The sequence below is a fragment of the Strix uralensis genome, chromosome Z (assembly GCF_047716275.1).
Source record: "Strix uralensis isolate ZFMK-TIS-50842 chromosome Z, bStrUra1, whole genome shotgun sequence".
In the NCBI taxonomy this organism is placed as follows: Eukaryota; Metazoa; Chordata; class Aves; order Strigiformes; family Strigidae; genus Strix; species Strix uralensis.
The window spans coordinates 24,324,150-24,349,248 of record NC_134012.1 but is presented as its reverse complement, the minus strand read 5'-3'; the positions used below and the strand labels follow the sequence as shown (position 1 = coordinate 24,349,248).

General features: G+C 40.4%; 1 protein-coding gene across 1 annotated transcript in view; it reads left to right on the top strand.

Annotated features, from left to right (window-relative positions):
- GRIN3A (glutamate ionotropic receptor NMDA type subunit 3A) overlaps positions 1–25,099 on the top strand; it is a 73,869-nt gene that overhangs the window by 32,046 nt on the left and 16,724 nt on the right. The window contains exons 3-5 of the mRNA XM_074855470.1: positions 4,512–5,559; positions 21,222–21,367; positions 22,806–22,921. Of these exons, the coding sequence (XP_074711571.1) occupies positions 4,512–5,559; positions 21,222–21,367; positions 22,806–22,921 (1,310 nt within the window). The remainder of the gene's footprint in view (positions 1–4,511; positions 5,560–21,221; positions 21,368–22,805; positions 22,922–25,099) is intronic.

The window sequence follows — 25,099 nt, the reverse complement described above, 5'->3', positions numbered from 1 at the left end:
TTCCCTAGTCAGCACTCATCCATAACTTAGGAGTCAAAAACCACATTTCCAAAGAGTGAAACAAAGCTTGGGAACAAATACAGCACTGGCTTGCAATATCCCCACTGACTTGTGATACTAATTTTATCTCAGTATTCTGTGTATTTTAACTAGATCATACCTAAGTCCCTGAAAAGTAAAGCTCAGCAAGAGGTTTCTTAAAGTAACAAATATTTGAGGACAGTAGTTTTACAAACAGACTTTCTGAGGGTTAAGGAAGGGGCAAAGAAAAAGGAGAGCAAAATTAAAACTCTTACCTGCAAAATATTTCTTCATCATTGCTTTCTACAGAAAAGCATTAGCTCTCTCATGAACAGTGACTGCTGCAACTTTTGTTATATTTTGGTAGACATTATGCAATTTCACGTCTGTGAAATTTCTTGTCCTTTAATCACGGTAAAGTTATTGTGGAAAAGAAAAAGGATCATATGCTTAGCCTTTCTTTTCCCTAGGCATCTGCCTGTGGACCCTATTAAAGACAAAATAACAAGTTAGATAAACCCCTGTCCTGAATCTCATTGCAGCTGTTTTTATAGTGTGTGAGTGAGACAGATACCTGCTGGTCGGTTCTGATGTATTTGAGTTAGCAGTATTAACTATTAACTTAGAGTGGTACCAATAATTTCTCAGGCGTGAAGCACAGATGAGTGGCTTAACTGTGACCAACCTTGTCCATTGCATGAGTGCTTCTAGGAAAGTGGTGCGCCTCCAAAAGAAATTTTTATCTGGTGCTTAATTGAGTGTTTACTAATGTGGGCATTTTTCTGTCTGAATGAACACATCTGTCCTGATACACAGCCTGGGAGCTACAGTGGGCGGGGATGGAGAAGGCATAGTGGCACAGACCTTCACCTCTTTTAACTGCAGTGTGTAGTTAAACAGCCGTCCCACAAGCTGGCACAGCTGACACCTGAGTTTTCATTGCCAACACTGCACTCATACATTGGCTGTGCAGACATTTAAATGACACCCAGGAGCAGAATAATGATTGTGTACAAGACCAAGATCTGGTCCATGGCAAAGCATGCCTTTATCTATATGGATATAGATATGGATATAGATGTACAAACCCCTGAAGATTATACTGTTGTAAGTCTCTATCCCTCATTCCTCTTACGATGAGATTGATTCCCTGATCTGTTCCTGACTGCTCATAGGAGCATCCTTGTTGGCAGAACAAGGCATTAAAATTTCAAAGCCTCATCTTGTCTTACAGCTTCAACTAGTCTTACAGCTTATAACTCTGCTTCTTGGGTAATTTCAGCAGTCTGCTATTTGCTTGCCCATTCTAGTTCTTGCCTCCAGTAAACTTTCCAACCAAGCCATCAAGCTTGAAAGAAAATTAAATCATTTAATTAAATCATTATTAAAGGTACTACAAAGGTGTCACTGCTAGAGTATGGTAGTACTGCAAAAGCTCTAATAAGCATTTCTTACAACAAAGCACATGAAAAACAAATAAAACTGAAATGGGCAAATGACACACTTTGGACACATTGGTCAAACTGAAGTGATTTTATCACAGGCTATCAGTGTGATCATCAGCTCACACATATTGACATAGCATCAAGGAAGTTCATTCAGCTGTCAGACTTGAGAATCTGGCCCTTCGCATTCTGAAATTTGTATACATCATCTTTCCATACAAATCTATCAAAAGATAGTGCTCAGATATTGCCAATGTATCAATGCAATACTCAGCACTTGCAATTCTGAAAGATTCACACTAGAGATTGTGGCTTAAATAATGTAGTCAGATCCTCTTATCTATTTCCTAAAGTTATTGAGTAAGGGAGTTTTTACGTGAAGTCCCTGGCATGAGTTTCACTAGTGCTGCATACAGCATATGCAAATGATTAGCAGCCATAGCCACTCGCATATAAAACAAAGTGTTGTTAAAATGTATCTCCCACATGGTTCCCCTCATTTATTTTGATTAATGTCCTGTCACTACCAAATATATAGAACATGCAAATCAGCTGCAAAAGTAAGCCACTAACTCAATAAGGTAGTGGACTCATACTTTTAAATGCTACTAAATCTCTCAGGTAACCGCTTCTAACACAATTCAACCACAGGACAGGTACAGAGGGCTCAATTCACCCTCATGGGCACACTTATTTCTACAGTGAATGTCAGAGAACACAGTGCATAAATTCCACTGTTCTCATGCTACCTGGAGAAAATACATCTAATGTATTATTCCATACCTTTATCTACTCCCAAAGCACCTGGTCTTGCAGCATTCTGATATGCAAGTCATGCTGTAGTGGCAACATGGGGCCAAATTCATTAGACCTTTGATAGCTTATTCCATCTGAGCACTTGTGTCCCTCAATTTTGGCATTTTGTGAACTGTTAGCACTATTTTTCACACTTAATTCTTTCAAAATTTTACATACAGGCCCACCTCCACATGCAATGGTTTTACAGTTACTGTCAAAGTGATGGCTTCAGCATATAAGCCCAGCAAGGCTTGTAAGGAAAAAGTTGCACAATTTTTTACAAAGACTGAGGAGGAGAGATAAAAACCATATAAGTTTATGGGCACATAAACCTTTCTTTAGTGCTTAAGATTACCTTCCCCTATAAACTTTGTCTTGATAGTGTTTACATACAGAAACATGCAAGTACACCATCAAATACGAAACACAGGGTAGGAGGAAGGGACTCATCAAACAGTGACAGACATCACTGATTAATGAAGTTACGGTATCATTTAGCTAATGCTAGACTAAGTGGTAAAGGATTTTAAAAGTGAGAACCACATTTATGCATGTATCTAATTTATAAACACCTGTGTGTGTTTTTAGGCATAATTTTCAGGCCCAAGTTAACACATGTACAGATCAATTGCTTTTGACAGTATTGACTGTATCATCTTTCTCCAAACTCAACCTACTCAAAACAGACTGCATAAGAAGAATTCTGAAGACATCGCAGAGAAGGCTGTCACACACACAACCATACTCAAAACTGCATTATTTAGTTTCATAAATTTACCCTTTGCTGAGGACAAAAACTGACATGATCTTGAGACATACAGAGTCTGGAGTTTTCTGCTGAAACTCTATAAAAAAATCATCAAAAGTTGTCAAAACAAAGGGGTGGAAGTATGCATGCACGCACACTTGCTGTGGATTTATCCTTTTCAAATTGATTTGAGGTTATTTTTAATCCCTTCTAACTATTGATAAACAATTAACACTGCTTAAAGTTTATGTCTTGCTTATTGAGGCTGGAATGACAGCTACAGCCTTTATATTTCTTTCAATAGTTGCTTTCATCCAATTCCCAGAACTAATGTGAGATGGTATATTCTACTGTGAGAGCTAAATAGTGTGTCTTCTGAATGCCTCTTACTGAAAAATATATGCCTGACCTACCTTGCACCGTGTTAGCAGCATTTTAACTCAGTTGTTTCTAATGGAATCACCATACTTAGCAGGGTTCCTCTACAGTCCCTGCAAAACGCATAGCAGCTTTGTTATTAACAGAGTGCAGTTCAGCTGGTCATGGTGTTTACACTAAAAAGGATTTTTCTCCTCATAGCACTTACTTCCTGCTCAGTTCCCTGTTCCTTTATCTACGTTGTATTAGCCTCTTTGATAATGACTTACCAGAAGCTGAATTCAACATGCAGGGCAACAACTACTAGCAAACATTGCCACCCAATACAAAGGAAATACTTAACTTTATTGTGAATATCTGGAATAGTAAAAACTGAGAAATCTCAATGCAAAATGTGCAGTCCAAAACTGGCACACTTCATGAGATTTACTACAGTGTCAAAATTGCACTTTCGAGAACGCTATTTTTGCAGATATTTTAGGAAACTTCTTTGTTTTTGGTAAGAATTGAAATGGACTGTCCTAGGGCAACCATCTTTCACTGAGTCCCTTTCTTCATTCTGAAGTGGCTAACAGTGATTTACCAATGTCAAATTTGCATGTCTGAATCCAGATTGGTTCACTTCAGAGTGCTTGAAAGCTGTTGACAGCACTTCAGTACCCTCTCTTATGTAACTTACTGAGATTATAGGATTTTTATTGGAAGGACATTTGATACATAATTTCCACCCTTCCATTTTCATGCACATTTTTATCTAGGGAACTGACTAAAGATCTGGTGAGTTCAGTTTAGAACTAACCTATGTTTCATTAATTTATGAGGCAAAGGTAGCTGAAAAAATTGGTGTTCTCTCATTCTTCTCTAGTAAGTAAAAAGAGTATCTTTCCTGAAGAGTTTTCATTTACATTAGATGATGAGATATGCAGGAGAGCATTTCCAAGTACTTTAGTCATAAATTAAGTGGCTTGTTCATCGTGCCATAGAAAAGCTATTAATGATCCAGGTGTTCAACAACATCCCCAATCTATTCTCCTAAACATAAATTCATGGTGTCTGCATATGCTTTAGCATGATGACGTCAGTTGTCTGCTTCTGATTGCTCTGCTTTCTCCCTCCAACAGGTTTTTAGCCAACACAAGTTTTGATGGTCTCAGTGGCCACATTAAGGTGAAAGGTTCCTCTGTTGTCAGCTCAGAAAACAACTTCTTCATCTGGAATCTGCAGCACGACCCTGTTGGGAACCCGATGTGGACTCGTCTGGGGAGCTGGCAAGAAGGAAAGATAATCATGGACTATGGGATATGGCCAGAACAGGCCCAGAGACATAAAAATCACATACAACACCCCACCCGGCTGCACCTCAGAGTGGTAACTCTCATTGAGCATCCATTCGTCTTTACAAGAGATGTAGATGATGAAGGTCTTTGCCCAGCAGGGCAGCTGTGCCTGGATCCTTTGACTAACGATTCAGCCGTGCTGGATAACCTGTTTGAAACCCTTCAAGGAGGAAATGACACCATTCCCATTGAGCTGAAGAAGTGTTGCTATGGCTACTGTATTGACCTGCTGGAGAAGCTAGCTGAGGATATGAATTTTGATTTTGACTTGTATATTGTTGGTGATGGAAAATATGGAGCCTGGAAGAATGGCCACTGGACAGGGCTGGTGGGAGACCTTCTTGCTGGCACAGCTCACATGGCAGTGACGTCATTTAGCATTAACACTGCCCGCAGCCAAGTAATTGATTTCACCAGCCCTTTCTTTTCAACCAGCTTGGGCATCTTGGTGAGGACCAGAGACACAGCAGCTCCTATTGGAGCCTTTATGTGGCCACTTCACTGGACTATGTGGCTGGGGATATTTGTGGCTCTCCACATCACAGCTGTATTCCTCACCTTGTATGAGTGGAAAAGTCCTTTTGGGATGACCCCCAAAGGAAGAAATAGGAACAAAGTCTTCTCTTTCTCCTCTGCCCTGAATGTCTGCTATGCAATCTTGTTTGGAAGAACAGCTGCCATCAAACCCCCCAAGTGCTGGACTGGAAGGTTTTTAATGAATCTCTGGGCTATTTTCTGTCTGTTTTGTTTGTCCACGTACACAGCCAACTTAGCTGCTGTGATGGTAGGAGAGAAGATCTATGAAGAGCTTTCTGGAATACATGACCCAAAGGTAAAGCATGTCTGTTGTTATTAACACAGCCTTTTCTTCTTCCCAGTCAAAATTCACTGTGGTGTAATTTATGGTTTCCAACAAAATCAGAAACCAATCTGTGTGCAGAACAGCAGCTACACTTACAATTAGTTACCACGTGATGGCACTTCATTAGGAAATTTCAGAGAGAGAATATCTTTAAACATCCATAGTGTAGGGGTGGGATGTCAAAGACTGAGAGCGAGGAGGAAAGTGAAGGATTTTGGTGTTGCCCACTGCAGAGAAGAAAAATAGCTTCTACATGCAGATTAAGGGTTTGATTTCAGTTCTGAAGTCACTTTGGCTGTAGTTGTTTTGATCAGTTGGATGGTTTGGGTCATCTTGAGATTGATTCAAACAAACCAACCACACAGCATGAAAACAAAACCACTGATGTTCTAGGCAGGATTTTGCAAGCCATATTTCACAAGCCATAATGGTGCTTACATAGGCATTACTGGTAAAATTCCCCGTGAAAGCTAAATCAAATGGAGCAGAACTGAAATCTCTTGAAAAATCCTGCCTTATGCATCAAAACAGTGAAATTCACTTTACAACTAGTCAGACATTTGATTTGCAGTGTTGTTTCTGCTGAGGAACTGTCATGGGAGGAGATAAATTTTGTTGTAGACAACCCATCTGCAAATAGCTCAGACTTCCTAGTACTTTTTGGTAAGGCAAGGAAAAATGTAGAAGCGGGACTGCCTCCACCCACTCTCTCCCCAACTCCCAAGGCAGGATGAAGGGATCTTCAGCTGGAATTTAAGTCCAGTCATTTTATAAGACTATTCTGATTTTATTTGCCATGATCATGAAAACATGCATGCAGAATGATTTGTAGAGAGAACACATTGCTGCAGGTGACACAGCAGCAGGCATCCTCTTCACCTGACAGCAAATTTTCCTTGTTTGGCACTTTCTCCAGTGAAGGTGTGGTTGTATTGTCTGCAGTTTTATACTCATGACCTAACTGCTGGTACATAGCTTTGGAACCATCCACCATTAATTTGTCTCAGGTGACTGAATTGATATAACATTGTGCCACTGGAAAAAGTCATTTTAAGAACTTAAGAACTGAACATTTATTTTGCTTTCATAAATTGTGTAAATAAAGGTTACATATGTCCCTCCAGACAGCAAAGGTCAAGCTTCATATGTTACGTTAGTAAAACCTTGCATTCAGACTAATGACCACGCAGTTTTGACTTTGTGAGTATGACTTCTGACTCACTTCCTCCAATATTATCTAGATTGTTTCTACCAGAAATATTTTAAACAAAGAATAATACTTTTTATGGTTGGCCTGAAGCACTCTAAGATTGATTTACGGCTTAAAGCAAATTGCTACTAATAATCTGCCCTTCCCCTCCCATAAAAAATATCATAAATACTACATCAGTTTAAGCTGCAAAAGTCCAGGAATCATTTATTGTTTTATTCAGAGCATTCTGAACAAGCAAAGGAGAGCTTTCAGCTGAATTTCCCCAGCTCCAGGAATATCTGTGTTATGGTCATTGTTGTGTGAGCTGCAATATTGGCTTGAAAATGAGGTTAGTCCTCCACTCTTTGCATGGGCATCACCTAATCCATCAAATCAAATTGCATCAGATTACATCCTGTTTTTCTGCATAATTACTGTGACTACACATGGAATTCATAAGACAGGTATTGGGAAATTTCTGCAGTTACAAAAAAATGAAATTATCTAAAGCTGTGCTGTAAAGCTTGGCTGTTGTGTTACAAAATTAAGCTCAGAGTATTGAAGCATATCAGGTGCTGCAAATACAGGTCTTCGTCCTGAACAGAAACACTGATGACTCACAGTTAGTAACCTCAGTGATCCCATTAAATCAGAGGCATTACTGGCCTTTCCTAGACAGGCACTTCTCTGCTTCATGGACTAGATCTAAGCTTCTCAGTAGTTATCAGAGCCCAGTGTGGGAATAAGACAAGGTAGATTTTATGGAAGAGGATTGCGTGCCAATACATGAACTACAAAATAGTTTCATATATTTCATTCATGCATTTGTCTCCAAAGTTTTAGTCTGTAAGAGTAGCTATAATAGAAAATGTAGTGGTTTAATCTTTTCTCACACAAAGCCTGAGCTGTGCCCATTCAAAGTTCTCTCTAAGACTTAAAGCTTAGGTTTAGGAAAAACCTCTGCACAACAGTTGCAGAGGTACATGCACCACTTTTTAGTTAGTTGCTTAAAGCATTTTTTACATGATTTAAAGATTGTACTTTTTTTTTCCCCAGATCTGCTTACCTCTTTCTTTTCAGTGGTGGAGACTCATTCCAGAAAGATGGTAGCAGGATGCAGAAATAATCTTTTTAGCTTTAATATACTTTTAAACATTCTGCTGCTCCTCTCAGGATACATATGCCCTTGCTTTTGAAATGTATTTAAAAAACAAACCCAAAATAGAGGAGCAACCTTCTTGAGGTGATGTAAGAGATACAATTTCTTCAGGCTGACAGCCACAAACAGCAAATCCCATCTGATTGGCGACTGGCATTGACCAATTACCATTGCAAACAGTCAGGAAGGAAAACAAGTTGGGAAAAATTAAAAGGTGTTTTTCAAGGTTAGAGAACTGGTATCTAAAGTCAGTATTTCCAGGAATATGTATGCTCTCTCTTGTCTAAAAAAAGACAACGTTAGATATTGCCTGAATAAATAGCATCTGCCTTTCTACAAAAATTCATGTAACAGTGATGTTTAATTGACCAAGCAGTACAGTGCTTAGGAGTTGCTCATTGCAGCTCAGCAAAGGAAAGATGGTCTTCCTGTGTTGCTGAAGTCTCTAAGGTACAACATTTTAATCGGAAATCAAAAGAAATGAGTTGGGGTACAACCACTAATCACAAGGTAAAGTGAAATACAGAATTAGACATATCTCTACTGGAGCTTTAAATGCACTAATGATGTAGAAGGAGAAGTAAGGGAATATAGAAATACCATCACGTTGCTGAAAGGAGCAGCCAGTGAGACAAGACAATCCAGAGCAGAAGGCAAGCAGTGGGAGGCAGGAGAATTAAGTTCCTGGAATATGTCTTGAATCTGGGGAACTTATATGTATTTTCTGTGTAAGAATCTTAACAAGGGTGAGTCACTAAAGCCAAACCTCTGGAGTATCCATCAAAGCTGGCTACTCCCTTTACTAGGTCACATTTCAGGTGACTCCTTACAGTAAGAGCTACAACATAGCCAGTAAGTTGCAGAAATATTAAAGCAATGTCCTGCCATCTAAAAATCTTACTTTTCTAAGACAATGGGAAGCTTTGGGCCACAGCTGCCCCCTCTCCTCTCATTTTCTAATCTTACACATTTTAGAGTATCATCTCTTGCCAGTGGAAACTGGCAAACACAGCTTTTGGGGAAGAAACTCACCTGAACATGTTCAGTCTGTTGTTTGAGCTCAAGAGGATAGCTACAGAATGAACGTGCCAAATACCTGGATGAACGCTGTAGCAGTGTCCTGATTACCTCTTAGAAAGCTCTCTACAATACATGGCACAGAAGCTTAAAAGCTTGTTTGCAGAGGAGGTAGAGATGGAGGAAAAACCTTGTATTTGGATAATTTTATACTGCTTTTATCCTTTCTCTCACCTGAATAACAGAGGCTTATTTCAGTTTTTCTCCTAATGTCACATCTTTGGATGCACAAAAAATTACAACATTCTTCTTTGTCAGAATGCTTGGCAGACCAGGTATGCTGTTGTGCAAGTTGACTTCTTCACAAGGTCAGTTATTCAGCCTACAGGCATGCAGACCAGCAGCCTGCCTTTGGGCTGGTCTGATCATTTGTTCTACCTACCTGTAATGTCCTGGAAACAGCTGGCTTTATTCCTGACATCTCCCAAACCTGATTATCACTTTTTTTATTGTATAGCTCCTTAGCCCCTTGGTGATGACATTATACTCTATATTGACATAATACTCATATTGATATATACGATATTATTATATCTGTAGCTGAAAAAGCCACCACCCAAAGTTTTTATCCTTTGCTGGGTCCAATGCCCATTTTCAGTGGCAAAACTAGGTTGCAACAGGTAACTCCTTAAAACAGAGCTGGTGCCAGAGGAGCATGTAGGTGTGCAGATGGGGACAGATACATCTAGGACAGCTGGCCACTGTTGTCTTTTTCCTGATTGATAGGTGGTAATTGCATTACAGATCTACAGCAGCAGCTGAGTACACAGCCTTGCAGGCACAGGCTGAGCAGAGAAGGGGCACATTGATAAGCAAGGGGCTCTGGGCACAAAAAAGAGAATTGTTACTATTCTGCTTCAGAAGCATATATCTTTATGGCTGTTGCCTCTTTTAGCCAGTCTTGGGACAAATCCAGATATTTTATCTTTCAGTTTCTGGTATGGTTTCCATAAGGTGGTACTATCTGCATATGAGTAATCTAGGTCTCAGTGCCACAGACAGGGAAAAGAAGAAATTATCTGTAAGTGCATAGCAGTGTCAGTGCCTTCCTCTGCCCAGCAAGCCTGCAACTAAGGCTGGATCCAGTAAAACCCTTTGTTATCAAATCCAACAATATGATACCGTATTACAGGATCTCCCCAGGGAGTTGGTTTTTTTAGTGGCAAAGGGACTTGAAGCAGGGTCTTTGCTTTCAGGCTTCTAATGCAAGAGCGCAAGTTGGAGATGCACCATAAAGGCAGGAGTCTCTTGAGTAGTTCAGATTATCTGGGGAAAAATAATTGTGGAAGCCCAGAGGACAGAAGAAACATTTCAAACATTCCAGCAAGAAGGCATGCAACAGCAGAAGCTGAGGAGCTGGACAGATTTTTCCATAAGGTGGTCCAACGCCTGGCCTTTCTTTCTGCTAAAAGTGTCATTCTTTCAACAATATAATGAGCTTTTCAGGTGCTACCCGACCATTGTCACTTCTGTGACAGCTGTCAACTTTTCTTTGCCATCTTTAGGATACACTTGAGTAGCTATGCCTGTTAATTTACTATGGTTATAGTTTTACTTCTCTGCATCACTTTACCTTCAAAACACCCTTTGACAATAGCGGAGTTCCTTTCCACATTGTATTTTGACAGAAAATATCAAACCTATTGAGATTTATTTAACAAAAAGGGCTACACCTGTGAATCCCACCCTCAGCAATTTTATTGCATTATCTCATCTAACTACACATCTGCAGTGGAGACATTACAAATTATTTACTCAGTCTAATATGCTTTTACAGTTAGTTAGGGAAAGTGGACACATTGGGCAGCTGTTGAAGACACTTACTTCAGGGCGAGATCACCCAGACCATTCCCGGAAAGTGCCTACTCTCCATCATGCATGATGGTGTACTAGCACGGCCAGTACTGATGTCTCACAAAAACCATAGATGCCCCAAGAAATACACTGCAGACATGTACAATCACTCTGACAAGTCTCATTCAACAGTGCTTTCAACAGCCGTGGTGTGCTTTGGTATTACTCCTCAGAAGTCTCTGCTTCTCTTCCAGTCCATTATCTGAACACTTGCTCTTACAAGCTGTCCATCTTTTTATTACAAAACTAAGCACTTTGAGTAATCCAGGCAAGATATTTATGAGATTCTGTTACTCAGGGATTCAATATATACAATCACCCAGATTTTTGTTTCTAGATTTAAAATATAAAATGTGAGACTGTGAGCTCTCATTTCTGATTTATGAAAATCTCAGTTAATTTAGAGGCCTTATGTCCATTATTATATCAGTTAAAAGCTCCCTGTTACATGTATTAAAATAGTCCAGAAATTCCAACTGGAAATTAACTGCAGCTGAGCTTTAGCAATACCAAAGGAAAGGTCCAGCCACTACATAGGCCTTTTTCATCATTAGGGGCATGATTCAAATACCCCTGCATTTAATGATATTTTCCCTCAAGTTCATCAAGCTTTAGAGTGAGGCCATAACTGTTGTGTGTTTATTGATAAATTTTCTTCCTGAAAAAAGGAAGTCTCGTAAGAATTACACTGAAGAAAATGCTCTTAAAGACTGCCATGTTCTTTCATGGCAGCAACCTAAGATGTATCATTATAAGGAATGCCACTTGCACTGCTGAGTATTAAATATATAATGAAATAGCATGTATTTAAATTTGTTTTAAATATATTAAATTGTATAGCAAAAAGCCAAGCAACAAAGTCAGTGAAGTTAACAGCAATCTTACTGCTCCCATGGGGTTTAGTATTTGTATGGGACTGCAGGATTAAAAGAATTTGGCCCCAAAATATATAGAGTATGTTTCTGTGCAGAAAGTCACTGGGCACAGAAAGGTCATGACTCACAGCATCACAGCCTGCTAATTAATACATGATGCTTTTTTGAATATTAATGAGTCAGTGAAGGATCTGAACTCAGGACTTTAAGTGTCACAGAGACCAAAGGGAAAAAATCTCAGACAAAGGAGAAATTAAGCATCAGACTCAAGTCAGAATAAAGAACAGGCATTGTAGAGCAATCTCATACAGCAATGAAAGACACCTACAATTTATGGAGGTGAAATCTTGGCTTCTTTAGCTTCCCCATGCAATTTATGGTGGTGACCACTTGACTTGTTTAGCTTCCCCATCACCTCGCTAAAGCTTTCTTGTAAAGTTACAGCTTTGGAGGCTCAGAATCTATCTAGTTCAGATTTTTATCATTCTGATATCCAGTTTATCAGATAATGCACTGCCGTGTCCTCCATATCAAGTTTCCTTTCCCATCAAGACCTGCCTTTTTATGCCTTCTTGCCATTTTCTTTTTGGTATCTTTGTATATTAACCCCTACTGCTCCAGGTCTTCACCTACACAGAATGCCTTTGCACTGTCACCTATTGTCTTGTCCACTCTCTACCTCACCATGCTAATTGTTTGATCCAAAGAATGTAGGGGTAGGGGTGGAAGGGAGGAAGTCCTGACGTCTTTATTCCATGTGGTGCTGGTCACGAAGGTTGTTCTTTCAGCACCAGAAGGAATTAATGTGTTTCAGCATTTTCCCAGCGGTATTCACATCAGTTTCTTAGTCTCAATCTGCAGTGTACCTATATGTCACATTGTTTTTAAAAAAATGAAAGTGAGCACACCACCAGAAATAGCAACTGCATCGTAGATGGGACTCAGACCCTTGCAGGAAATAATGTAATCAGAGAAATATGAGGAGATGTTACTGAAGAAACTGGCAAAGAGGAGCAGAGAACAGTGAAGATGCTTAAGGTTGATCTTATCACCTGGCAGATGGAAGATCATTGTACAGCTGACTTAGCAGTATTGAGGATATTTATTATTGTTCACAAAAGTCACAGCCATTGTGATCTATAAACAGAGACCCGGATACTAGCCTGGCTCACCTTCCTAGTGATAGAAGTCCTCACTCAGCTCCCACACTGATCCCCTGGATTTCAGGGATTCCAAGGGGTCAAGCCCTCTAGAAAAAAAGTAGTTTTCATTGAGTACAATAAGATTTGGCTGAACACCAGGTAAAGTCAAATACTGTCGGCCGTATTTCACCATGAGAGAGGTCAAGGCATACGAGTGAGCCCATCATTTTTCTTTTACACTCCATGCTTAATACATGCCTCACTGTTCCAAACTGATTCCAAGAAGGAAAAAAAATAACATTTAGTTCCAATGTTGGATATGTCAGTAACAAAGGACTCCTGATTTACCTTCACTTGATGCTTTTGAACCAAAAGCCAACAGAAAATAATATATTTAAGAAATTAGGGCAGCACTGGTAGACAGTTCCATGATCTGCAATTGGAAACCTCTTCATCCTAGTAACTGGTGACCCATTTGCAACAGGAAACCGTTGTCTGTTCCTTTCCTGGAAACAACAGAGCACTAGCCTTTCCTTGCAAGTTTAGACAGTGTCACCATAGAGGACTGGGGGACAATTGTCATATGGCCAGGGGCCAGGAGGACTGACAGTGTTGCCCTAATCAACTAGCAACAGCTGGAGCAGGACAAATTTCTAAGAAAAAGGATTTGAAAGGTGATTGTTTTGAAGTAGAGAAGGCTACCTACATTTTAAGCTATTGTCACATTAGGTTTCCCCTTCCAGCCCTCAGTTGCTTGTAGAGAACTGTGATACCTTTTCATCCACAGACCTGAGACTCGGGATAAAGGCCAAGAGGGATTATTTAACGAGAAATCTCCCATGTCTCTTTGGTAGTTTGAGCATGTATTCAGCCAAACAGCTCTCCTTCCCTTGCTTCTAATGTGAAAAGGATTTCACCTGCCTTAGAGCAGCATTAGCCCTATTTTACAAGTAGGAAGCAAAAGAACATGGCAGATGAAGTGACTCAGTCTGGAGCATTTTTACGGCTGCTTTGTGCTGCTGAAGTACAACTGAAAACAGTTGATCTATTGCCTGTTGGGAATTAGATCCCTTTTTTTTTTTTTTCCTCTATCAATTCTTCCTACAATAATTTACGCTTACTATCTTACAGTTCTCAGCTCTCCTGAAATAAATCCCAACTCAAAGATCCCACTGTGCAGAAAACTCTTTAAGTGCTATTAAAAACAGGGATAAACACACCTTTAACTGCATATTAACCAGAGTTTTGTTCTTATGGAGCTTTTTGCACTAAAACACTGTCCAGCAACTCAATCAGCAAGGCAATCCTGAGAAATTAGTTTACCTACCACAGACTACAGTCCCCAGTCTCATCCCTTAGCTGTACAGCTTCTGCAGCACACAGAGGAGCAGAGCAGATCATATAATTAATTATTAGCACTCACACAGGGAGTGTCAATACAGAGGCTTTATATTTTTAAATGGAGACCTAAGTCACAATTTATTTTCATGTATGCTCTTGTTGCAATGCAGGAGAATAAACTGTCAGTACTGGACTGTGCATTTGTTTCTAGATTGAAACTGCTTATTGACTTCAATGCAGCTGTAAAGATTTATGCCAACTAATGACCTAACTGAGTTGGATTCAAAGTGACAGGATTTTAACAAAATCTGACATTATCCTGGCAAGCCAAGCATCAGCTCCACTGACAGTTTTTGCAACAGAGAATGGAAAGTGAGCTTTCAAATGTATTCTGCATACACCATCTCCTGGAGGCCCTGGGAACGTCTCCACTTCCCAAGCCTGAACACATGGGACAGTTTCTGAACAAAACCTCCACTTGCAGAAGTTCAGCTGTGAATTTTCATCTGCTAAAATTTGAAATTCATTGCTTCACTGTGAATAATTTTCTTTCATCTCCCTCTGCACCCCATAAATATTCACCAGTTAGTTTTCCCCAGTAGGGAAAAGCCCATGAACAGAGTTCTACATTGTTTGTTTTTTTTAAAATTTCATTTGTTTTGTTCTTTTTCTTCTGAAACTTTGCTTAGCACTACCAATTGCATTTCTTTTATCAAGGGGTCATGAGAAATTTATTAGCAGCTAGATGACCAGTTAAATGTATTGGTTACATAGGGCAAGATAAAATGCTATTGCTTCATATGTGAAAGACAGAAGACTCATTGCAAAACAGCACAGCTCTAAAAGCATGTCAGCTCTTCACAGCAGAGCAGACCACTTAATGCTACCCCTTTCCAGCGATTAGCAACTAAAACTAAACAGTTTTTCAAGATTCTGCAGCAGTTCCCTGGCAGAGATCATGCTGCACTAACAGCAATTCTGCTGATATACGAGATGTCCGTTAAACACAACCAGCACTATCATGGGGCAGAAATCTTTACATAATAATTTTTCCTTAGAAGTTGTTGTAAAAGTATGGAAAGTGTTTTCAGCCATATTCCCTCATTCTGTACCTTAGGAAAATTAAAAGCAGTATTCTAGGTGGTGGTAAAAGCTGAATCCACGTTAACATCTGTCACTGTAGGGTTCAGTCACTGGCACTGCACTCCACTGTATATTGGGTTGCCCTTTTCTCATTTCCCTCAAAGAATAATTCATGGAGTTGAATTTTGGTAAGGAGAGGCTAACTGAATGAATGATGAAATCACTTTAATTATTTGAGATGCCAATTAGAAATTGAGTTCCTGAAGCATTTTTCCTCCAGCCAGCTATCCAGATGCACAGAATAGTTCTGAATCAGATTCAGCGAGGCAGTTAGTGCACCCCATCAATCAATCAAGTACTGTGAAAGCATTTCCTAGATTTCAGTCACTTCATTGCTTATAGAAAATAGCTGTAATTACCCTTCCCAACAGTTGCTCTGTTTAGACCTTCCTTGTCTCTTCACAGTTCCCAGCAGGCTCAAACTCCACGGGACCAGAAGGCAATATTGTCTTGCCTGCTTTTTTGGAGCTGAGACCATCTTTTCTGTGTATTTATATTCTGAATACCTGGGGTTCTTACACACTGCAAAAATACACGACAACCGAGTTTGATGCAAACCTCAAAATGATAGTAGACATAACAACCAGGGCACCAAGGGGGGAAAAGTCTTTGAGCCAAATCCTCTAGCTTTGCAGCGCTGAAAATCATACAGAAGCCAGAACCTGCTAGAAAGACCTCAAAACCCAACAGTCCAACTTTGGAGTATGTCAGGGTTAACTGCTGGCAGCATCTTATACATTTTCAGCTTTAAATCCCAACTTGCATAGGATATTTCTATGCCTGAGTCTTTTCATGTCTGAGTCTAGGTGTTCTCAGCCTAGCTGATGGCACTGAATGCAATGGCACTGTATTACATAAACTGGCATGTGCCAAGTAATGCAAAAATCCGTGACATTCAGGATTGCATTTTCCTGTTTCTGTTCCTGTGGTTTTATCACATTGGTATTTTCATGCATAATTGGCACCCCAAGCCATAGATGTATGCAGATGCCCAATTCTTCTCAACATCTTCCCAAATAAAACAAGTTCTTCACTTCCTACACAGCAGATGTTTTAACAACAGAAGACAGAAACCAAGAAGATCTAAAAGTAAGGTGCCAATCCAAGGGAACTGGTAGCTGCAGTATTTGCTTTTGGCAGTAAGCAGCACAAACATCATTTGTCTAGTAGCACAATGCTATACAAGGTATAGAAGACTCTTAGAAGTCCCAAAGCTTTTCCTGGTGCTGTCAGAGAAGCTGGATGTTCTGTAGAGCTCTTGAGTTTCCTTAACACTACATGACCTCCCTGTCTCAGTGCTCAAGTGACTCAACAACCATTTCACCTCCTCAGCACTTGGAGGCATTCACATTACCCCTTGTTTTATTACATGAGGTAGGAAAACATTAGCCCTTGTTTGTTTTCTTAGCCATGGTATGTTTTCTTAAACAGTGAGACTTGTTCTTGGAAGTACTGGCACAGGCCATGCATCCCACAGTAGATATTGTCCTTAGAGGTCACAGGGACAGCATTAGTACCGCAATTCCAGAAAGTGTACTCACTTCCGAAACTCTTCAGCCGTTCTCCTGTACCTTCATCCTGCACTTCCCAGCAGTATTTCCTAGTCCTCCCTCCCAAAAGCTCTGTTGTCACAGAAAGTGGGTCATCTTCCTGAACCATCTGCCCCCAACCTATGCAGCAAGGTCCTCTGGTCTTGGCATTCTGCAGCCCTGAACCTGTGAACTCAGAGTACTGACTGAAGACAACAAGCGCTCAGTTCCTTCTGGCACTACATCCCTCTGCTGCGAGGGCTCTCATGACCATCTCTTGAGTTTGCACCACATACTAACCCAGATCCAAGTGGAAGGTCACCACGTGTCCCACAACTTGATGTGCAACAGCTTTCGCACTGGGGAGATAGTTCTAAAAATTTGGGATGCACCTAAGTAGTATGGCCATTCATGGAATACACCAGTGCTTCAGATATAAAACTCCATTTACTAATATGAAATCCCTGATCTCCAATATTTGAGCTGCAAAAATGATACTGTTAACTGCAACAGCCTTCACCTTTTTTGGGAGAGCCACTAACTAGCAACACTAAATAGCTTTTTAACCCCCCAAAACCATCAGCTTTTAGCTACTCCATTGATATATTCATATACACACTGTTACGTTGCCCAGGCTGTTGGAATTCCCCTACCTCTCCCACTCAGCTGCTTGGTCGTCACAGTTTGCAGTTTGCTGTGGTGGCCTTGCTAGCTAACATTCAAAGGGCTGGTTACTCGCTAAATACTAATGAGTCCCACGTGTGGTAGCAATGCTTAGCTCACTTGCACTGCATGGGAGAGGCTGCTTGGGAGTACAGAGTTAGCCTACTGACTGAGGAGCAATTATATTCAGAGGCAATGACCCTTTTAAAAAAACGAGTGAGTGTTCAGTGAATTGTCAAGCTGAGAATTCACTGTCCCCTGAAAGTCTCTCTCTAGGTCAAAACAAACCTTGTTCTTTCGATTTCTTACAGCCATAGATGTCTGATTTTGTAGGGACCTTGTAAGGTTATCTAAGCTGAGTGCCAAGAAAACTCCTGTCTGGAGATGGATCTGCAGCTATTGCAATCATTTATTTTTAATCATACTTGAATTGCCAGCAAATCTCTAGGCACAATACAGATATAAAAAGTGTCAACAGTTCCTAGTGCCCATTACCTGCTTTGTGATGGTTATTCACCTTTCACATTGACAGAGCCTTGAATGGAAAAAACACAGTAAAACATACACAGAAGTGTAGTCTCCACATACTAGAAATGCCCATAATTTGGACAGCTGTTTCATCTCAGTAAGATAGTGTTTATATGTGCTATTACTGATAAAAAATCAAGTAACTGTTTCCCACAAATTACCAGTTTAAAAAAAAGCATAATCCATTCTTGATTCTTCAGATGCTGATTTTGCAGAGTTCCTGATTTCTCTGAAGCCCTAGGCATTAGGATTCTGTTACCGGTTTAAAGAAAACAGAAAGACTCTTTCAGTATAGGACTCTTAAAATATAAGAAACACAAAAGAAACAGAGCATGAGAAACAAAAGATGAATAAAAAAAGAGACAACTAATACGGCAAGACTCACAGGAAGACTAGGACATTTACCTATCCTGTCGGGACACAGATATTTGTGGATTCCATCTTTTCACAGAATCTTCCCAGGAGAGTACTACAGAAGGTAAGAAAGCAGCAGTGAGAACTGATGAGTCTTGTTTCCATCCTGAAGTTTTTATCTTCTGTTGAAGCAAGTAACCCTTAGCAGTCTCAGTAGATCAGCAGTGAAGGTAGTGCAGGTAGTCCATTATCTGCCTTCAGCAGCATTTTGCCTTGTTAATTCACTCTTCATATAGCTGCAAGCAAACCTTTTCCTCATGTGGATAAGCAGCAATAAGAAGAAAATAAAAGTCCTAACAGACACAGAGGATTAAAACACTATTAAGATTTATCCTTCATAAAAGGAGTCCAGAGTCATCAAATACAAAGTTGCAGACGCATAATTATGCTTAAGAAAAAGCATAGATTGCCAGAAGCAGGTAGAGCATAGAATGCCAAGGATCACTACCTAACTTCCTTACATAGACTTCCTAAGACTTCCCACCAGACATATGGTGTTGCTAGAGACACAATATTAAGCCAGATGGACTTCTGATCTAATACATTTTCCAATGTTGTCTCATTTGTGGTGAAATTTGACAGTGTGCCCAACACAAAGCAAAGCATGGAGAGTCCTCAGTAAAGCATTTGGGAAAGAAAACTGCATGGAGGTGCAGTTTACTCTCTTTTTTTGTACTAGCCTTTCTCAGAGACTCGATTTTTTACCTAGATGTAGACATTGGTGACAGTCTGACTGCGGGATAGTTTCCAGTGAAGTCAGGCATCAGCAGTCTTTAGCTGCAAATCAGACATTGCAATGCAGTTGGCATCCCTAGGTGGGCCACAAATATCACAACACCTAAGTTGACATAGAAGGTGGCAGTATGGTTCTGTGTTGAGACTCAGTGGGTTTTTTGGTCTCTCCACTGAAACTGCCAAGAAATAAACCTAAAAAAATAGTACTGACTGTGATGATTAGCTTCTTGGGACATGGAGCCCACTCCAAGCTCATTCTTTAAGCTTGTCATTTTCAGTGGCTTGAGACTAGACCTAGATTTGGGTTTAAAGCATTGTGCTGGAAGTCTCCATGATGTTTTGTGACAGCACAAGTCTCTGTTACTTAGGTCTTCTGGCACTTGCATGCTGCTTCCACACTTTCAGGCAAGAACTTTTCCATTTGCGCCCACAGTCCTTCTGGCACAGCAAGCACTGTGGACAGCTCTGTATGGAGGTGCACCCAGCATTACTTGTCCCATGGTTATCCAGACCAGAACACCTCAAAAAACATGCCAAGACTCCCTCCATGCCCACAGTCTTGCGTTTACTTGCAGGCCTCATTCCTGGTTTGTAACGCAGGGACCAGATCAGCAGAGCACAATGTGGAAAGCACCTGCCCACTTTCCAGATAAAAATTACCAGAAGTACAGTATATTCATACCTTCCAGGTCATCAAAATACCATCCAAAAGACCTTTTTCTGTTCCTTTTCAGACTGAACTAGATGACTGTGCATTTACATCCTACCTTTTTTATTCTTAAAAAAGCTAGGAATACTCTTCTATCCGTGGGGTCATTGAAGAGAAGAGTGAGAAATGTCTTTTGTGTGGCTTTGTGTTGCCCTACACTCTGTTTTACATAGATGATAATACAGATAGCCAGATGGGCCATCACAATGCCTCTTTGCTTGGTCTTTGCAAAGCAGAGCATGGCCATGGTGAGATCATCTTTGCAAGCTGCTGTGAAAATCATGAGCTTCCTGGAAAGTAAACAGAGCATGACTACTTCAGCCTTAGCTTTATTTGCGTTCCCGTGCTCTGAAAGTTTGACCTTTTAAGAAGCTGGTACATTGCTGAAAGCTTTCCAATTAGTATGGTCTTGGCAACACTCGGCCATCTCAAGGAAGTGCTTGGCATAATAGAGGACACCGCCTGGCACCTCCGCTGCAATTTGAGAATTTCCCCATGAGTCACTAAATGCTCCAAAGACAAACAGGGTACTTTAGAAACAGAAGTCTGAAATTTGTGAACATCCAAACTACTCTGGGCTTTAATACAGAAGGTGGAGCCAGCTGTGGAAAGGACACAGAACTGCAAAAAGTCTGTGTGCATAGCCTGGTAATCAAGCTTACAGCCTGGGCTATGCTGAGGGGTGTTCTTCCTCCTTCTCACTGCCAGGGGAGACTTTTCGGTGTCCACAGCACTTCAGTCCTTAGTTTTGCTGTGGAGAATGGCAGCAAAGACAGCAGCGGCCTATGGTATGGTGTCTTGGCTTCTAGAAATGAAATGGTCGTGCTACCCTTCTGCAGAAGACCACATCTCATCCTTAAGGAGCCAGTAAAAGACATTCTGCCAAAACTAATCCAGATTGTGGGTCCTTCACTGGCTACCTGGAGACCCAGAAAGTGGATTCTAGCAAGCCTAGAGGCTTCTCATGACAATGTCTGAAATGCTGAAAGATAAACAATCCAAATAAACACCTGGATTTGGGGGTTCAGGGTGTCTCAAGGGAAATGTTTTTCACATTTGAAGAAAATCCTGAGAGTACACAAATAGGCTAATCAGTCACCTGGTAAGTCTTGTCAAACTTTTTCTGTGATGTGGAAAGCTGACTGCAGGAAAACATCAGAGACAGGTCTCTGAATGCAGAGAATTTCTGATAAACTGTTCACACATAAGACCAAGATACCAGTTGTGAAGGAGGCAAATGACTCTGCTAATCTGTAATTTCATCTCCTCAGCTCCACCACCCATCCCAAGGTTTTCGGTTTGGAACCGTGCGAGAAAGCAGCGCAGAAGATTATGTGAGGCAAAGCTTCCCAGAGATGCATGAGTACATGCGACGGTACAATGTCCCTGCAACCCCGGATGGAGTGGCATATCTAAAGTGAGCCTTTATGTGCAACAGCAGATCTGGTCCCTTGACTAGAACGCACAGCAGTGAGATGGTGATGGGTTTCCCACTTTCAGTGTCACTTATCCCACAAAACAGTCATTGAAGGGAGTGTGGGAGATAGAGGAGAAAGCACGTAGTCACCTGGAGGAAGCGGTACTTGGAGAGCAAGCTAGCGTAGCACCAGCTGGAGTGTTTCCAGGGGAAGCAGTGCTTCACACTAACTGCTAGAGTGCCATCAAGCATGGGCAACATATAAATCCTGGCAAGTTTCTGTGCTTGGGAGCCCTTCATCAGGCAGTGAGGAGCATTCAGAAAAAAAATCACAGTCCAAGCAAAAGCTGCAAATGAGGTTCCTCAGCATCTCCAGCATGCTAGGAGGAGAGAAGGTTCTTAGAGAGAAACCTTAAAGCATTTATCATTAAAATGAATAAAAGAAGCATTAGACTGGTAAAAAATAATAAACACCAAGTCTTCTTGCTTTAGGGAATCATGGTATCGCTGTGTTTCTGACATTTGTGCCTAACAATCTGGGGTCACGCAACTGATTCACTCTGCCAGAAAACAGGAGAGGTGATAATAAGCCTGAAATAATTCATTCATTTTACACATAGAAGTTGCATAACAGATGGCCTGAGAATTTTTCACCAGAAGTAGTTTCCTGTTTACGTATCTTTCCCAGAACCATCCTAATGATAATTAAGATACATGGCAGTTCCTTTCGGTTAAACTGGAATCAATCCATTGAAATCAATGAAGTAATGCCACTTCACATCAGGAGAACACCGGGACCTTTAAGGTGACAAAAGTGGAGAGGGCAGTCCCTGGATCAGATGAGAAGAGGCACTGCAACTGTTCTTTATAACATCATTTTATGCAAGTGTGCTATTTATAAATGATTCTGTTAGTAAAATTGAGTCCTCTGTGTTCACAAAAACTGAACGTAGAGAAAAGCTGATCTGGGTGAAGGAAATTAATTTATCTCATATTCAAGGAGAAAGGAGGAGAAACACTTTTGTATGAGTTATCCTCCTGCATTTTTGCTCTCATGACCATAACTTTAACATCACAAAGAAGCCAAGACAGCACTGGTATTTTAGCAATTTTTGATCTTTTCCAATAAAACTTTGTGCTACCTTTCAATTGAGTCAAAGTCTAACATATTTTACTATTTCCTGTCTTTCAATTCCGTAGTATTTCATGGGAGCAAAGTAAGTCCTATGCCCATTGTCCTGCTGTAGATGCACAAAGTTTGTATTTCATGCACAATTCCCTTCTCCAAAATATACATCAGTTTGCAGTTAAAATAGCATTCCCTGGTCTTGGTTTTCATTCAGTAATCTTCCAGAGAGCTGCATAGATAAATGTTCAGTGAGCATCACTGAGTCTTAGACTGTGAAATGATTGTTTCTGACTTTGATGTTGAATACAGACACGATCCAGAGAAACTCGATGCCTTCATCATGGATAAAGCACTCTTAGATTATGAAGTATCAATAGATGCTGACTGCAAGCTTCTAACTGTGGGAAAACCCTTTGCCATTGAAGGTAATAATCATACTGCTGCATACCATCATTGAAGTTTAATATCATACTGCTCTATTTCTCATGTGTTGCATTTGCTTTATTGTGATTTGGTATTCTCAATGAAAGTATGCAGGTGAAACTGTGGACCCCTTGAGGATTATGGTAAAATTCTCAGTGATAAAGCAGAACAAAAGTTTCACCCTTTTTTGTGATTTTTGAACTTTCAGATGATTTGTACCATCTGTTGCCATGCTCTATATAGGAATTATTCAAAGTGCTCAGGCAGTCTGTCTCCAAACAAGTAGGAGGCACAGTCCATTTCACTGCTCACAATTAAATAAAGTAGGTCCTGAAATGAGGCTAGCTTTTTGTAGGCTCACTTTCATTACACATGTTCAAAACTCAGTGAAATATGTTCAAAATGCTGTTCTACATTTTCACTCTCATCTGAAGCAGATAAATACTGTTCCCATTTTAAAGGTCAGTTCCCATTTTAAAGATTCCCACTGAATCTGTAGCTGATTGAAGCTGAAGAAGACAAACACGTACCACCCTGGTACGTGGCCTTCGGCAGCCCTGGTGTGTTAGCAAGGACAGATCAGAAGGCAGCCTGGAAGCAAGGCTCATCTGAAGCTGCTAATAGCATGGGTGACCACATTAGCAGCTATTAGATTTCAGGAATCACTTTCGTGATAGATGGCCAGTGAAAATGATTGAAGGTCCTTCTTTTCTCCCCTCCAGGGACAATCATTCTGGCCACTTCCATCACACATTAAAACAACCTTCTTCAGAAATGTTCAAACCTGATTGAGGAAGGCAGTATTCTAAATGAAGGCCAGAGGAAGCTAAGCATTTTAATCATTTCAGCTACAAGTCACCAGCACTAGGCATTTTGCAGAATGCTCCTTTTTGCCATACCTCATCAGTGTCTCTCATCTGAATTCACACCAGAGACCTGAAAGCAATCCATTTTCTTCTTTTCTTTTTGTTATTGGGAAGGATAGATGCACAGAGAGCTGTTCAGGCTGCAGGAGGATTTGTGTGTGTGCAGCTGCATGTTTCACCATGTGCATGAAACTTGATAAATCTTCCACTTCAGAAAGCTCAGCTCTGCTGAAGTAAACCATCAGCTTCCACAACTTTGAATCAAGTAAAGCAAATCTCAATACAGAAAAAACAAATAAACCCCAAACTATACGTTTTTACATAACTGGACTTCATATCACCTAATTACGAAACACTTAAATATGCTGAAAATGTAGTATGCATGAACATTAGCTATGCCTTCTCTGAAAGCCTTCTCATTCCTTCAATGTTAGCAAATATATTCAGGTGGAAACACAGGCACAATGTACAAAAATCAGCAGCAAGGGAGGCTACTGCATTGTAGGTACGCATATCACCACATCACTCTGCATCATTGAAAAGCAAGCCACTGTGATGGCAAATCTACCACTCATGTACATTTATGGGTTTGGGGGATTTTTCTTCCTGTATTGTGGGGTTTTTTTAAAGGAGACAGTCTGAAATTCTGAATTCTGAACTGAAAAACAAAAATCCATGGTAGACTAGAAAGGAATCTCTGCAGGCAACTGCATGTCTTCCAGGCATGAACTGTATTTGTTTTTCTAAAGTCAAAACACATAGATTCTGCGAATTGAAAGACCATATTATAGTTATGGAATCCATTTTCACTTACACTAAGTCCTTTACCAGCACTTTAACATGGTGAAAGAAGACATGGTAGCTAAAAACTGTATTTATTACTATCTAAAGGTGCATGTCACTGCCAGAGCAGAACTGCACGAAGGGACAGCATAGCCCCTGGGCTTTAAATTGCTGTGCAACAGCAATATAGACTGCTCCCATGTACATTTACATTCACACAGCTTCTCATCAGAAAGTACATAGGAAAAAAAGAAAATGTCACATATGACATCACAGTCACATCCACTGATCTAAAAATGTAAAGGGATCACAGAATGGTTTACTTGACATTAAGGCCTTTTTGCAAGCCTTTTTTTGTACCCCTAAAACAAGGTAAAAAAGAAGAACACATGGCAAGGGCATGAAAAAGGCTGTGTTTCTAGAGATAAGACAGATTTGTTCATCTATCTGTACCTCCATCTTAAGTTTTTGAACCTCCAATTTTACATATTTTTGTGGCCTTAACAATTTTGAATTTGCATCTCCTGTTTG